This window comes from Camellia sinensis, chromosome 6, assembly GCF_055761805.1.
Source record: "Camellia sinensis isolate YWXY chromosome 6, ASM5576180v1, whole genome shotgun sequence".
Classification (NCBI taxonomy): domain Eukaryota; kingdom Viridiplantae; phylum Streptophyta; class Magnoliopsida; order Ericales; family Theaceae; genus Camellia; species Camellia sinensis.
In genome coordinates, this window is record NC_138966.1 from 23037234 (window position 1) to 23053975 (window position 16742).

The 16742-nt window shown below is 32.0% G+C and overlaps 1 protein-coding gene across 3 annotated transcripts; it reads left to right on the top strand.

Moving 5' to 3' along the window:
• The first annotated feature begins 8073 nt into the window (after window positions 1-8073).
• LOC114322846 (protein FD) lies at window positions 8074-15724 on the top strand. Of its 3 annotated transcripts, none has more exons than XM_028270271.2 (4): window positions 8074-8599; window positions 8800-8877; window positions 9857-9934; window positions 11152-11400. In XM_028270271.2, the coding sequence occupies exons 1-3, from the start codon at window positions 8186-8188 to the stop codon at window positions 9929-9931; spliced, it is 567 nt and encodes a 188-aa protein (XP_028126072.1). In that variant the 5' UTR covers window positions 8074-8185; the 3' UTR covers window positions 9932-9934; window positions 11152-11400. The 3 variants fall into 3 exon arrangements, with proteins under 3 accessions (XP_028126072.1, XP_028126073.1, XP_028126074.1); XM_028270272.2 differs by lacking the exon at window positions 11152-11400 and adding an exon at window positions 15501-15724 and having other exon boundaries at window positions 8080-8599; XM_028270273.2 differs by having other exon boundaries at window positions 8080-8599; window positions 11093-11400.
• The last annotated feature ends 1018 nt before the right edge of the window (window positions 15725-16742 follow it).

Below are 16742 nucleotides of genomic sequence, written 5' to 3' on the forward strand. Positions count from 1 at the left end.
CATGTTCTCTTTGCAACCTTTCCTCAATCTTATCTAATTTAGGTTGTTCAAATTATTGTGCTCTCACTTTATGGAATAGTTGTTGAGCCTTCATTTCAAACTTTGTCTGCTTCAGTGCCTTATCTATTTCATCCACATCATCCATATCAGCATCTTCTCCGTATGACAGATCATTGCTCTTAAAGTCTTCATAGTCTTCAAGAAGATTCTATGCTTCGTACTTAGTTTGAAGATGATTGGCAGAGATCTCTTCCAATGATTCGCGAGCAGCCAAGGTATGTTTATGCCAATTGAGCAGGAGATGGAGTTGATCTGAAAAGGTATAGAGCACTGCTTGAGCTACTGGATGAAGAATGTGGCTTTCGAGAGATTATATCACAAACCCATAGAAGGTTCCTGCAAGGGATGTCATCTCGAAGCACTTTGAAGGAGAGATGGGAAAAATGCAACAAGTAGAGTTTGAGCCTTGTACTGCTGGTAGTTAGTAGGGATGACTGGGGTTGATATGGGGCAAATTATCGACTTTCGTATATCATAAGTTTTAATTTCGTAATCCAATTAGGATTATGAGGAAGGGGAGGTGAAACTGGATCCATTCCAAAGAATGCTGGAAAGTGAGGTTCATTCGCACATCCCAGCCAGTTAGAGGAATAGAGTTTTGCCTTCTTGGCCAAGCGTGAATGACTCGATCCTTGTGCTTCAATTAGGTGAGGAGTTTGGCGAACCATTTTCATTGGTAAGGTAGAGATATACCACATCGAAAGCAAGTTGTCTTCTAGATAGCGAATGTGGTCGAATGGTATATGGGGCCATACCACTGAACTACGGGAGTGAGGAGAAACCAAAGTAGGGTTGTCGAATTCAACAAGTCTATGGTGAATTCGTTCCCTTATAAGAGGTTGTGAGTTTCTGGCCAAGTACCCCAACCAATAGCCTTTACAGGGGTAGAGGTAGACGAGAAGTCATCCCAAGCAGTAGAAGCCTTTAAGGTAGGGACATAAGAGCCTTCGAGGTCCATGTGAGCAAGCTTTTGTTCTAAAGGTGTATGGTCTGCGTAAGCCTCCATGATTTGCATAAATGGAGGAGGTAAGACGGACATCATTGTCAAGTGCCTCTTTGTATGCTTGATCAATGAAGGAGAAAGATTGATTAGCCATAAGAAAGGTATTAGTCTCTTCGTTTACTTGATTAGTGTAAGTAAGATTCAATACGAAGAGGAGTTCAATGTTTTGGTTATTAACGTTGTTTGAAGACGGTTATACTTCTAGAGCAGTTAATTATCATCCATGCCGTAGGATGTGGGCAGTGTGTTGCGAGAAAGGTGTAATGCGTTGCTCCACTAATGCGTTGATCCACTAATACCATCAAGTCTTGGCTATATTAGTGCGGGGGGTAATGTTGGCTATATATTCTGCATCAGTTAATCATAGTATGACATGTGGCTCATAAGGGTAAATTTGGGAAATTGGTGAGGATTTCCAACTAACGAAGGACTCGTGGCAAATTGTATCAATAGCAATGGACCTGCAAAGCACTGGAACAATCAAGATAAGAAAGGTGACGTGGCCAAACGGTTACTGAAAATTCAAATTCAAATTTAGGAGGGAAGTCCAACTGTAAAAGTAACTTAGTGGAAGCAAACCACTTGGAGCCATGTTTGACGTTCGTGGAGGTTACTTCGACGGTTAGTAGAGCATGTAAATAGAAGAGAACGTTGACATTGGAGACACTAGATCCAAATCCAGAAACCAGTTCAATTACTTTACATCTTTCTTTCCAGTTATTTACTTTCTTGCATTGTATTTCAATTCCTCAGGAGTAGTTCTAAGTTAGTCTGCTTGCTGTTGTAATTCTCTTTCGAGGCTGTAAAAGTGCGAAGGTATTACTATAAACACTTGTTTACCTAATTAAACTCAATTTCTTGCACTGTTTTCTTCCTCCTTCTTTTCATTTTAAGTTATTTCTTCTATATTTTCTCCTACATACACTACTAGTAAAAGTCCTCTTCATTGAAGTAGAAAGAACTTCAAAGCAATCATCTGGTTAATTGGTTGACATTTATTACTTTTGTAAGGATTTATTGATCTTTGATGGCACGCTCTAATTACATTTCTAACTCTCAAAAGTCAAAAAAAAAAAAAAGCCAACAACTTTTGATATGACATTTCATTTTATTGGCCAAATTAACCTATTTTGTCTTTATTGACTAATTTAACTAAAATAGCTCATGCTAAACGAAGCTTTAGTGGGCTAAATTAGTTTCAACCTACTTTCCAAAGGAGGCCAAAATATTATATTTAAATCATAATCATTTTATTTTTTTCTCACAACTATTAAATCAACTATAAAAAATTAAAAATAAAAAAAAAAACGTCAATTATCATCCCAAATACAACCTTTTTAGCCAGGCAAAGATAGATAGCTAAAAAGTCAAGTAAAATAGTCAAGTTCCCAAACAGAGCAAGATAAAACAGACGAAAAAACTAATAAAATAAAATTTCACATATAAACCATAATCATTTCACTTTTTTTTCACAAAATTATGTAAAAAAAAAAGTCAAAAATTCTTCCCAAATAAAATTTTTTAACCAAGCTAAAATAATAATAATAATAATAATAATAATAATAATAATAATAAAGTTAAAAAAGTTCTTTCCATACAAAGGTTTTTTTTTTTTTTTTAAAACTTTTTTTTGTCTTTATTAACAAAAAGACTAAAAAGTCATACTTCAAACAGGGTTATTATATACGTCTTAACTTGTCATAAGTTTTAAAATTTAAATTTTTTTATTAATTATATAGGGTATGTTTGGTAACGTTTACGTTTTCAGTTTATATTTACAAAAATTTTATAAATTAGTTTTTGTTTATTTTTAGAAAAACATAAACTACAAACGCGTTTGGTAATTGACAAAATGTTTAAAAAAATTTAAAAATATAAAAAAGAGTGAAAAATAGTAAGTGGTGGCAAGTGGCAGCGAAAGACGGTGGTGGAAAGTGGTGACGGTGGGTGGTGGGTGACGGTGGTGGCTAGTGGGTGGTAGCGAGTGGGTGGCGGTGGCGGTGGCGGTGGCGGGTGGTGGTGGCAGTGGCGGTGGCAGGTGGTGGGTGGTGGTGGCAGGTGGGTGGCAGGTGGTGGTGGGTGGTGGCAGGTACGTGGTGGTGACGGGTAGGTGGCAGGTGGTGGTAGTGGGTGGGTGGGTGGGTGGGTGACGGTGGCGGGTGGTGGGTGGTGGCGAGTGGATGGTGGTGGTGGCGGGTGGTGGCGGGTGGTGGCAGGTGGGTGGCGGATGGTGGGTGGTGATCGGTGGTGGCGAGTGGGTGGTGGGTGGTAATGGTGGTTGGGTGGGTGACGGGGGCGGGTGGTGGGTGGTAGCGAGTGGGTAGTGGTGGTGGTGGCGGCGGCGACGGGTGGTGGGTGGCGGTGGCAAGTGGGTGGCGGATGACGGGTGGTGGTGGGTGGTGGCGGGTAGGTGGCGGGTGGTGGTGGTGGTGGTGGTTGGTGGGTGGGTGGGTAGGTGATGGTGGCGGGTGGTAGGTGGTAGCGAGTGGGTTGCGGTGAGTAGTGGTGGTAGGTAGGTGGTGGGTGAGTGATGGTGGTAGTGGTGGTGGGTGGCGGGTGGTGGTGGTGGTGGCGGGTGGGTGGGTGGGTAACAGGTGGTTGCTAGTGGCAGGTGGTGGATGGTGTGGTGAGTGGTGATGGCAAGTGTAGGTGGTGGGTGGTGGTGGCAGGTGGTAGGTGGTGGATGACAGGTGGGTGATGGGTGGTGGTGGTGGTAGTAGTTGCAAGGGGTGAGTGGTGGTGGCGAGTGGGTGGCAGGTGGCAGGTGGTGGTGATGGTGGGGGGTGGGTGGTGGTGGAAATGGTGGCGGGTGGTGGGTGGTGGCGGCCGCGACGGAAGACGGTAGTGGAAAATGGTGGTGGGTGGTGGCTAGTATTGGGTGGTAAAAAAAGAAAAAAACTGAAAACTCAAAATAGAAACACATTTTTTGTGTTTTCATTTTTTGGCCAAATTTATAAACTGAGACCACTGATTTATAAATCAAAAATTTTACCAAATAAGTTTTTATTTGAGTTTTTTAAATTTTTATAAATATAAATAGAAAACTGAAAACGTAAGTGTCATCAAACAACACCATAGTATATTTTATGTTGTCGTTTGGCCAGTGGATTGGAATTAAAAATGTATAAAAAGACAAAATAGATTGATCTCATTTGGAGACTACATATTTTAACTAAAAAGTCACTCTAAGTTATTACATCTCTAAATTATCAAATCATTTGTTTTATTTTTCTATACATCTTTTTATAAAAAATTAAAAAATTATTAAAATAGCAAGTTCCCAAGCTAGGCTAAATCAATAAAATAAAATATCTATTTAATTAATAATTATTTTACTTTTTTTTTATAAAAAATTTAAAAAGTAAAAAATTCTTTTGAAACAAAACGAGTCTTCGTTTGGAAACAGTTTTTTTTTTAAAATTTTTAACTTTTTGACTAATATATGATGTAAAAAAATTAGTATGTTTAGAATGATTTTTTAACTTTTTACGAAAAAAAGTGTAAAAAGTAAAAAGAAAAATAAATCTTTAAATTTTTTATATAAGTTTTTAGCTTTTTAATTCTTTAATGACTTTTTAATTTATTGATTAAAAAAAAATCATATACGAAACAAGGCCTTAATAAATCTAAATTAATTAAAAAGTCAAAAAAAATCAAATTAAAAATATAATTCCAAACAGACCCTAAATGTGGAAAGAGAGAGGCACCTCGGTTTTGTCAAATATTAGCATAAATGGTTTGTATTGTACAATCACATTTATGGAAAGAGAGAGAGAGATAGGGAGAGAGAGACAGACCGAGTAAATTATTAGTCGGTGTAGCCAGTAGTCCCCACATCCACGGATTCCACGTCTCTACGGAGCATGTGGTTGTCATCACCTGACGGAGAAATTATTTTCTACTCCTCGGATAATTCATAGTTATTTTATATTATATTTAATTTACTGAAATGAAGGCTAAGTTTGGGAAGACTAAATAAGTGCACTTTTTGACTTTTTATGAAATATGGGTTGGATTTGGGTTGGGTTTGAAGTGATGTGTTAGAGAGGTGATGTGACTTAAATAAGATGATGTGACTTAAATAGAATAGTGACTTTTTGACTTTTTAGATTTTTTGGAGGATGCCAAACTTGACCGAAATAGAATGATTTCATTATATTAGTTAGTAATAATTTTTATTTATAATTTAATTTTTATTATTTTTTAACTAATTATATGTATATATAAATATTTTAATAAAATGATAATTTAATTCCAATCAATTTCACTAAATCAAACACTCTCTTACTAGAGTCACTAGATCATATGAGCTTAAATTTAATACACTAGTTGATCAACTGAGATGGGATACAATGAAATGAAATGTGTCAATGTCATTTCATAGATTCTCCTAGAAAATAATTATTTTTTTTACAATGAAATGAAAAGTGTCATTTTGTTTACAATGATAACTCATTATTTTATTTGTAATATATATATATTTTAATTTTTAATCAATTAAACATGAAAATAGATATTTTAACAAAATAATAATTTTATTTCACTCTATTTTAGTAAATCAAGCACAACATAAATGTATCACCTATTTATCATATAGATTTGACTTCTGTCTAGTTGAACTTCTAACTGGACCAAACAGTTGAGATTTTTTATCAGTAAGAATCATTAAATGGAGGTTTCTTACCTATAAGAGTCATTAAACGAAAGTTTTTTTTACCAGTAAGAGTTTATAAAAATATGACTCAGTTAAATTTTTTCAAAAATTATTACTGGTAAGAAATTTTCATTTAATGATTTTTACTGATAAAAAATCTCAATTGCCTAATCCAGTTGAAAGTTTAACAAGAGAGAAACCATTCTCTTATCATATAACTATGATGGCAAGCGTGGCCACATATGAGAGAAATTATAAAAATTTATAATTTTAGATCCATAAATTTACCAATAATGATATAACAAAATAGTTGAATCTTATATAGTAGAGTGTTTAACAAATAAAAAGTTGACACTGATTATGCCATATCAGTGTGAGTTGAATTGTGAAAATATTATTTAGGAATCTCAAACATTTTTTAATAATTAATTAGTCCGAAAATATTATATGACCTTATTTTAGAAAGATTTTTGTTGGCATGTGCCTTGTTAAGAATTTGAAAAGATTGTAGATTTTATATTAAAGCCAATGTTATAAAAAAATATACAATTCTTTTAAAATTCCTTAGATTTCTCTTTAAAGACTCTAATTAACAAAGCTCTTTTAAAATTATCTATACTAATAGTGTGATAAGGGAGACGTAATATGATTAATTTATGACAAATCAGATTAATGGATACTTTTTAATACTCTCAATCTTTTTGCCTTCTTTACGGGGTGTTATTAATAAATAAATTTAAAAAATGATAAATTACACTCAACTCCTTAAATTTTGAAAAAAAAAATTAATACTATTAATATTATAATTTAGACATAATAACATGCATTAAACACTAATAAATCTCAAAATGTGATTTTGTGAACTATTTAATCTTTTTTTTTTCTTCTTATGAACCCAAAGGTCCTATTAAAGTGGAAATTACATAAAAGGTAGTCACTTACATGTTTAAGTATAATTTTTTAAGGATAAAAATGAGTTTATCTAAATGTAAAATCACACATTTGGACAATCTGCACTATAAATGTTTTGAATTTTCCTTCCTCATGGAACAAATCCCACATTATGAAAAAAAAACGTAACATTCTAATGTAACACTCTAATAACGTGACATTTTAATGTAACATACTAAAAAATTTCTGGGTGTACTTTTCCCAAACATAACAACGTAATACTCTAAAAAACTTCTTAATGTGCTTTTTCCAAATGTAACAACGAAACATTCTAAAAAAACTCCTTTGTTTACTTTTTCTAAATGTAATAACGTAACACTCGAAAAAAACTTCCCAAACGTAACAACGAAATACTCTAAAAAAACTTTTTAGTGTATTTTTTCCTCTTTAGTGTATTTTTTTTCCATACATAACACTCCAATGTAGCATACAAAAAAAAACTTCTTAGTTTATTTTTTCTAAACGTAACACTCCAATATAACATATGAAAAAATATTAAAAAATTATTTAATGTACTTGTTTCAAATATAACACGCACAATTTGAAAATTATACATTTACCTAAAACTTACTGACGAATTTTTGTACTATTTTTGGAATGATTTGAAGAATCGCATATCCTTTTTTAGAGTGCTACATTAGAATATTACGTTTGGGAACATTGATTAATTTTTTTTGTGTGTTACTTATGCTGTGTTTGGTTTGAGGATTTAGGGAGGGATTTGGAAAGGGAAAGGGAAAAGGTGTGTGAAATATAGGCATATTTTATTCACATTTTACCAACTTTTTCCATTTTCCTTTTCTAATCCTTCTCCAAATTCCTCAACCAACCACAGCATCAGAGTGTTACACTAAGGAGTTTTTTTGAAGTGTTATATTGGAGTGTTACGTTTGAAAAAAGTATAATAAAGATTTTTTTTTGAAGTGTTACATTTGAGTGTTACATTGGAGTGGTATAGTTTAAAATTATACATTTGCCGAAAACTTATTAAGGAGTTTTTATACTACTTTTAAAATGTTTGAAGAATTCCACATCTTTTTGGAATGTTTGAAAGATCTCATATTTCAAGTTATTTTTATACTTAGTTTGAAATATTTTCCAAATAAAAAAGATTCTCATATAAAAATTAATTCTAAATTTAATTCCCATAAATTTTGTCCCTTACCTTTTTAACACACAAAAAAAAAAAAAAAAAAAAAAGAAGCAAAGGAAACATAATGGAATAATGGTATAACCGTAAATCCAATTTCTAAATAATACATTAAATCTACATTTTCAAAATCAATAAGACTAATTGATTTTTAAGAAAATTTTTAAAATTAAATAGATTATCATTCCTCAAAATAAAATTTATAAGTAAATATTCCTTAAATTAAATAAAATAAAAATGATAAAGTATTGGAAATGGGCACCAATAGTGTCAAGAGCAAATTGATCTGGATTGTTTTCATCCCCCAATTATAACAATTGAATAATACCACAGTGGTCATCTCATCTCTCATCCCCAAGAAAAATCAATGGAGGAAGTGTGGAAAGACATCAGTCTCTCTTCTCTCCAACACACCTATAACTGCACCCACCAACTCAACTTCCAAGACTTCCTACCTCCTTCCACCACCAAAGACCCACCACCACCCACAAGGGTTTATGAACCCTCCTCCGCCAGAAGCGGCGGCCCCACCGCCTTCGGTCCCCTTGCGCCGCCTCCGGCCACCGTATTGAGCTTGAGTTCAGGTGGGTCCGATGAGTTGTTCTGTGGCCTTGAAAAGTCCGATCGGACAAGGTCACACCCACAATTGCAAAGTCATACCTATGGTAGAAATCCCTTGGAAGCTTTGGTGAAGAAAAGGGTTAATGAAGATAGTGATCGGCGACACAAGCGCTTGATGAAGAACAGAGAGTCTGCTGACCGTTCAAGAGCTAGAAAACAGGTCTCTCTCTCTCTCTCTCTCCCTATATGGTATTGACAAATAGTATTTCAATCTTCAAATTTTTTTATTTTTTTTTTCATTTTGGGTTTTTGGATTATATGTGAACGGGTTGAATTGAACATGTGGTTTAAATATTGTATATGGATTTTTTTGGGCATTGTATGCATAGTATGTATGTGTATGTGTATGATGTTATGCAGGCATACACAAATGAGCTGGAGAATGAAGTTGGACGTTTGTTGAAAGAAAATGCTAATCTCAGAAGACAACTAGACAAGGTGAGTCAAAATTCTAGTGTAAATTTAAATTTGGTTTACATGGGTTCTAACACTTCTTAAAATTAGTTTTTATGAGTGAGTAAAAACAGCAATGAAAAAGAAAAAAAAAGTTCCTCTTAGAAGATAAAGAGCTAGCTTGTCTCCAGTTCTCAATATAGAGGATTGGACTGTCTAGTTTAGACTTATGAGCTCACCATACATCCTATTTTGATAACTAGATCAGTTGATAATTCATATCTTTCTGTATATGTTATTCACAAATAAATTAAACTGATTTCATAACTATAATTATATAATTTTATTACATTTTTTTTAAAAGATAATAAATATTTATTTGACTAGAATATATCTACAAATATTATAAAATCACATGGTTATAATTATTAAATTAATCTGATTTATTTGTTTTTTTTTTATAATGATTTACATATAGAGGTTTAAAACATCAAGTAGAAAGTCAAGGGATCTAGATTTTGATCAAGAATCGGGTGTGATGAAAATTGAAATTGTGTATTGTGAGATTCAAGTGTAGAATTAATTTGAATCACATTGATATTTTTGAGTAAATTCTAAATTACTTTTTTGAATTTGTAGTAATCCTAAAGACCAACAAATCGTCAAATTATCAAAATTAACACACGATTCCATACTAGACGATTGAGGGTTAGAGAAACACTGTCTAAAAAATAAAATGTGTAGATCCGGTGTAACTCATATTACATCAAATTTTAATTTTTCACGTATTTTATTTTATTGTATTATAATATTTGAGCTATTTTTGGAACTCCTTTTAACTTTTTTCCAGGTTCAAAAGCAAAAACAACCCTCTTAATTGTTTTTATTTTTTATTTTTATTTGCTATATTTAGCCTGAAAGAGGTGTTCCTAGTTATTACCAAAGAAGGAACTACCTATGTTGTTGGTTGGGTGGGTTGCTACTTGATGTATTTTTATGTAATATTTTGTTTTGTCAAATGCAGTTTTGTTCGGAGGCAACTTCTGCGCAGGTTCCAAAAAAGCACACTCTCCAGCGAACCTTAACTGCACCTTTTTAAGAAGTAAGAATTTTTTCCATTTTAACATGATATTCTTCAGCAATTTTTTTTTTTTTTATATTATATTATAAGGAAACACTAAAAGGTTTTCTTTTTTGGACAAATTATATATACCTCTCTCAAAGTTTAGCTAAATTATAGATATCTCTTTGAAGTTTCGAAAATTACAGATACTCCTCTGAGATTTATATTTTTATAATAAATTACCTCATAAGGTTTATATTTTCATAATAATTTGCCTCTTAATTTGTTATGTAAATAGTACTTTCGGGAGTATCTGTAATTTTTTAAATCTCAAGGGGTATTTGTAATTTTGCTAAATCTCGAGGGTTATATGTAATTTGCCCTTTCTTTTTATGTGTACTTATTACATATTTTTTTGTAGTAAATATTACATACTTTTTTTAGGAGTTATGACAATTGTAGTTCAAAAATAAAATTACGTATTTTATGATAATATTACGTATTTTTATGATAATATTACATTTATTTATCAAAACAATTTCTAACTATAAAATATGTAACATTACTATAAAAATTTATAACTTCATTTTCCAATCACAAATTATTGTAATTCTTATAAAAAAATATGTAATATTTATTACAAAAATATATGAACACACTACGAAATAAAGTGTATATAGTACACACACTTTTGAAGGAATGTGCCATAAAATTTTCCCCTATTATATTATCATTTTATTTATCAACACACTGTATTAGATATGGATGTAAATGGTAAAATTCATTTTATAATATTATTTTAACAAATTAAACGGTAAACCTAATATGATATAAAAATATGATAAGTCTAATATTGGTGAGGAATGTTTTGTCTTTTTTATTCTGGATGACAGTAGTAGTATACAAATAAAAATTCATAAAAATATTTTTTACAAATGATGTGACTTATTGAAAATTTTTCACTATAAAACAAAATTTTCACAAAGATTATTTATATCTACAATAATACTGTTGTCATGTCATTTTCTGGTACTTACACTTATAAACAGAATTTTTATATAAAAATAATATACAAAATATTTTATGTTTTTTTTTTTTAAAATCAATACACTTGATGAGTGATAACATTTTGAATGAGTTTTATGTATAAAAATTGTATTTATATATATATATTTTTGTTGCTTTTAATTTGAGCAGTTTACCAAATGGAGAGAGAGAAAAGTCAATAAAAATGTAACAAAAAATATTTTTATCAGATATATGGCTGGAAAACAAGAGAGAGAGAGAACGAAAGCTGGAGGAAGAAAACAATGGTGAGTAAGGTGTTGGCATTTTTAATGACATTATTATTAGTGTGCAGTGAGGTATGTATGTATGAGTACATAAATATGTGCTAAGAAAGGGGTGATGAAGGGCAAGTGGGATTTGCTATTTAAAGACGTGCAGTACATGTATGATGGGACGTCATTATTATGAAGTTATTTAAAAATCTTTGTTAAATCTTATCTCTCTGTCTCACTCTTTCGCACCTTTTCGCCGTGCCCACCATTATGCCTATTAATTAATTATTTGCTTTTTGGGAGTCTCATTCTTTTATGGTGTCCCCTTTTTTTGGTTCTTCTACTATTAGGTTTTGTTAATGGCAGTTCTGAGATGTTTGGATTAGAAAAGGACAAGAAAAAAAAAAAAAATAGAAGTTGAATTGTAATTATATTTAATAAAAAAAATATCAAATCAATGACTATTTAAAAGAATAATTGCAAATCAGTAATTAACTTTATAGATACTAATAATTAAAATTTTAAATTTGTTCATAATTTTGTAACTTCCTTTTAAAAAGTGTACTGAATTCTTATTTTCCTTATATTTAAAGTCTGTGTCTCGCATTTTATCTATTTTTTTTGTTTTTCTTTTTAAATTTTAACTCAAATTTATAATCAAAACATAACTTAATAGTTGTCAACAAGCACCTTATAATGTTAAATTGTTTATAATTGTAATATTCTTTTTACATATTTTAACACGCCTTTTACAAATTTTTTTTTTTACACTAACAATAATTTTAAGAATTTTTTTTAACATTTTTCTTTCTATTTATCTGTTTGTTTTGTTCTACACTCACTTTATACATTTTTTTTTTGGCAACTTGATAAGTGAGTGGACCACGTCTATTATACGTATGTATGGATGAGCATGGTCTAAATTAATAGGAAAATGATGTGGATAAAATAATATAATAATGATATTTTTATAATTGTAAATGATAGTAATGGACATTTTTATTTTTAATAAATATAATTTAGACTTATCTTTTTGTGTAAAATTTTTGTATACAAATTATGTTTATTAGGCTAAGTTTGAGAAGACTAAACAAGTCATCGCCTTTTATCTTTTTATCTTTTTTGAGTTACATCAATCAACATTTTCCTCTCTACTTTTTTACACATCTTTTTTATAAAAAGTCAAAAAGTACACTTATTTAGAATATCCCAAACAACCCCTTAGTATTACTCAATTAAAAAATATGATAAATGACACTTTTACCCCTAAAGTATGGGCTATTTCTCACTTTAGTTCGGACAGTAATTATTCTTTCACTTTAGTCTTTAACATTTTTAAGTTTTTCCATTTTGGTCCATAAATCTGTGCCCAACCTAATCTCAAAATTATCCATACTCCCAAACCTATCCAATTTCAAAAATTAACTTTATTTGAAATGGATGAAAATAAATAAATATATATATATATATATATATGGTAGGTATATATCATTTGAGGAATAAAAAGGTTGTGAATCGAAGTATGAAGGGTAGTGGAGAAGATCAAGTGGTGTATTAAGAAGGGGGAGGCGGCCAATTGTAGGGGTAAGGTGAGCGAGTGTAGGCGGTAAGTTGCAGGAGTGGAATGGAAAGGTGCATAAAGGATGGAGGAGAAAGGGAAAAGTGAATAAAGAGTGAGAGTTCGAGTGTTGTAAGACAATATTTTTAGTGGAAGGTTGATTTGTCAAGTTATGAGTGAGAGAAAAGTAATATTTTAAAAACTAAAGTGATAAAATGGTTATACTTTTAGGAGTCAAAAGTGTAATTTACTCAATTTTGTCCTAAAAGGATAACCACCATGAGAACATGGACAAAAGTAGAAAGAGTTTGCTAGTTTATAGATCAAAGTGAGAATATGATTTAGGGATTTTAAGGACCAAAGCAAGAAATACTTTAGAGGTGAAGGTATAATTTGTCCTAATATTGAATACGTGGTGACACTATTTTATGTAATGTCATCAATCATAAATAAAAGAGAAATTCAATTATGCATACCCTTTTTTGGAGTGCACCATATGCCCCGTTATAACATTTTGTGATTTTTGATTGTGTTAAGTGATGTGTATTTATATGGGGTTTTGTTGCAGATTAAATAAGATGCGTATAACTTATTTTAATTTAAGAGTTTGCATCAGATTGTTTAATGCAATTTTTGCTTACTGCTTATTAAGCAGAAAATGCTTAAACAAGGTTTTTAAAAGTTGGTTATTTGAAAGTTGAGGAAAAGAGTTTTGGACTTCTATTTTCTGATTATTAGCTTTTCGCTTAGAATAAGTTGCACTTAGGGGTGTAAATTTGGCCCAAGCCCAGGCTCGAGCTGGCCCATGTCGAGCCACGCGGGCTCCTGCCAATATTCAGGTTGGCTTATGGGTTAGAAAATTAGGTCCAGGTCTAGGGATATTTGAGTCTTGGACGGGCCAACGAGCCTGGGCCTGGGCCTGGGCTTGGGCTAGGCCTGAATATTTTTTATTTCTATTTTTTCCATCAAAATTTTATTCATTTCCACAAAAAATGACATTGGGCCTTGGGTGGGCGGGCCTCAAGTGGGTCGGGCTTTGAACGGGCCTTGAAATGGTCGATGGGTGAGGCCAAGTGGGTTGGGCTCATAGGTCAGGCCTGCTTGGGCTGCCGGAAGGCTTCAAGCGGCCCATGGGCCCACAAGCCATTTTTGCAGCAAACATTGAAGCGATTAGGACCAAAATGTTTTTAAGTTATAATTCATTGTGGTATTTGGTGGGGGTGGTTGCGGGTTGGTTGCGGCTACAGAATCTCCAATTCGCCATTCGTCCGCCAAATTGGCAAATTAGAGAAAATCCATCCACATCTATTCGCAAATCCGGCGGATGCGGATTGGCGGATTGGTGGATGGATGCGAATCGGTTTGGCGGTTTAAAATGTTACAAATTTTCAACATAATTTAACATGTACACTTCCTCAAAAAAAAAAAAAAGTGTTGTGCATGCATAATATTCAACAGTGTGTTGTGTGCATGCATATTCAACTGCAATGTGCTGTGTGCATGCATATTCAACAGTCTACTTTACTGTGTGCAATGCATATTTTGTGTGATACTCAAATTATATAACAAACAAACAACAGTGTGTTGTGTGCAATGCATATTCAATATTTTTTGTGTGCAATGCATATTTGATTGTGCATGCATATTCAACATTGTGGTCAGATTCAGTTGTTGTGTGCATGCATGTACAACAAACAAACAACCAAAGCAATAGGCAGTAGGCACAATAAACAACCTGGATAGTGGGCGCAACAACACAACACAACACAAATTTTCAAAATACAACCATCCAAAATAAAGTATTACAATCATCCAAAATAAAATATTACAATCATCTAAAAAATTTAAAACATCTTAATACACTCATCCAAAACAAAATATTACAGTCATCCAAACAAAGCCATTGATTTCTTTGAGCCAAACAATGAGCTATCTAAACCTGCATAACAAAAAAATGAAATTATTTAATAAGGAAAACACTACAAAATCTTAAACTTAAAACAAGTAAACATATATTAACAACATTTAACAAATGAGAAGTATTTTACCAATGATATTAAACTTCAATAAAACTACTCTCCGGACTTGGGCTTGAACGTGAACTTGATTCTGAAACAACTACACATAAAACATAACACAACAAAAACATGTAAAGTGAAGATAACAATTTTCGAATAATACAAAATAAATGAAATTTAAAACAAAATAAATCATTGTATATATTACTCGAATCATATTGTTGTTCAAATTTTTCAACATCATCCATTGCTTGTCGAAGACATATTGGAAAAAGACCCAAAAGCGGTCGGGTCGGGTTTAATGGCCAAACTGGCAGATCACCCCAACACGACCCGAACCCGCGAAAAGCTAAAAATCTGGGCCCGTACCCGCTCGCCACGTGGCACGCATCCATCCAAACGTGGTCGAGTCGGGCCGGGTTGGGCGGGTCGGTAAAGAATTTGAACAACAATATGATTCGAGTAATATATACAATGATTTATTTTGTTTTAAATTTTATTTATTTTGTATTATTCAAAATTCCATAGCTTCACTTCATATGTTTTTGATGTGTTATGTTTTATGTGTAGTTGTTTCGGAATTACGTTCATGTTCAAGCCCAAGTCCGGAGAGTAGTTTTGTTGAAATTTAATATCATTGGTAAAATACTTCCTCTTTGTTAAATGTCATCAATATATGTTTACTTGTTTTAAATTTAAGACTTTGTAGTGTTTTTCTTATTAAATAATTTCATTTTTTTGTTATGCAGGTTTAGATGACTCATGGTTTGGCTCAAAGAAATTAATGGCTTTATTGTTTCTTTTTAAGTTGTTTTCAAAATGTGACTATTGGTTGAAATGAAACTTTTTTTGGATGATTGTAATATTTTATTTTTGATGAGTGTATTAAGACGTTTTTAATTTTTTGGATGAATGTAATATTTTATTTTGGATGATTGTAATACTTTATTTTGGATGGTTGTATGTTGAAAAATTGTGTTGTGTTGTGTTGTTGCGCCCACTGTCTAGGTTATTTGTTGTGCCTACTGCCCACAACTTAGGTTGTTTGTTTGTTGTATATGCATGCACACAACAATTGAATCTGACCACAATGTTGAATATGCATGCATAGTTGAATATGCATTGCACACAAAAAATATTGAAAATGCATTGCACACAGCAGACTGTTGTTTGTTTGTTATATAATTTGAGTATCACACAAAATATGCATTGCACACAGTAGAGCAGACTGTTGAATATGCATGCACATAGCACATTGCATTTGAATATGCATGCACATAGCACACTGTTGAATATTATGCATGCACAACACATTTTTTTTTTTTAAGAAGTGCACATGTTAAGTTATGTTAAAAATTTGTAAAATTTTAAACTGCCAAACCGATTCGCATCCATCCGCCAATCCGCTCAATCCGCATCCGCTGGATTGGCGGCTGGATTGGCGGACGAATGCGGATGGATTTTCTCCAATTCGCCAATTTGGCGGACGAATGACGGATTGAAGGTTCCATAGCCGCGACTGACCCGTGACCACCCCTACTAAAAAGTGACTTCTGCTAAAGCAAAATAGGAAAAAAAAGGTTATTTTCTATTGAAAGTGATGGTTCGTGAAACTTTTTTTTATTAAAACAATGAGGGTTATAGGTGATAATTTATTGATCATCTAGAATTATTTTCAGATCAAATGAGAATACCATTCTAACTTTTCTTCTTGCTTTTTTTTTTTTTAAAATTCAAATACTTTTATTTTGTATGAAATTTATTTTTATTCTATTTAAATATTTTATTGTAATTTTTAAATAAAAATAATTTCTAAAAAATCATATTTAAATTATTTTATGTGATTATAAAATGTAATTTTTTTAATATCAGCAGATTTGATGATCCCTTTTTAAAATGTGTATTTTTTAAAAGATTTAAAACAAATTCTATTGGAAAAACTTAAGCATATTGCTTTTGCTTTTGTTCATTAAAATTAAATTTTTAATTAA

Coding starts and splice junctions, on each gene's coding strand:
- LOC114322846 (XM_028270271.2), top strand. CDS start 8,186: ATGGAGGAAGTGTGGAAAGACATCAGTCTCTCTTCTCTCCAACACACC. Junction 8,600..8,799: donor GTTCAAGAGCTAGAAAACAG/GTCTCTCTCTCT, acceptor GATGTTATGCAG/GCATACACAAATGAGCTGGA. Junction 8,878..9,856: donor TCAGAAGACAACTAGACAAG/GTGAGTCAAAAT, acceptor TGTCAAATGCAG/TTTTGTTCGGAGGCAACTTC.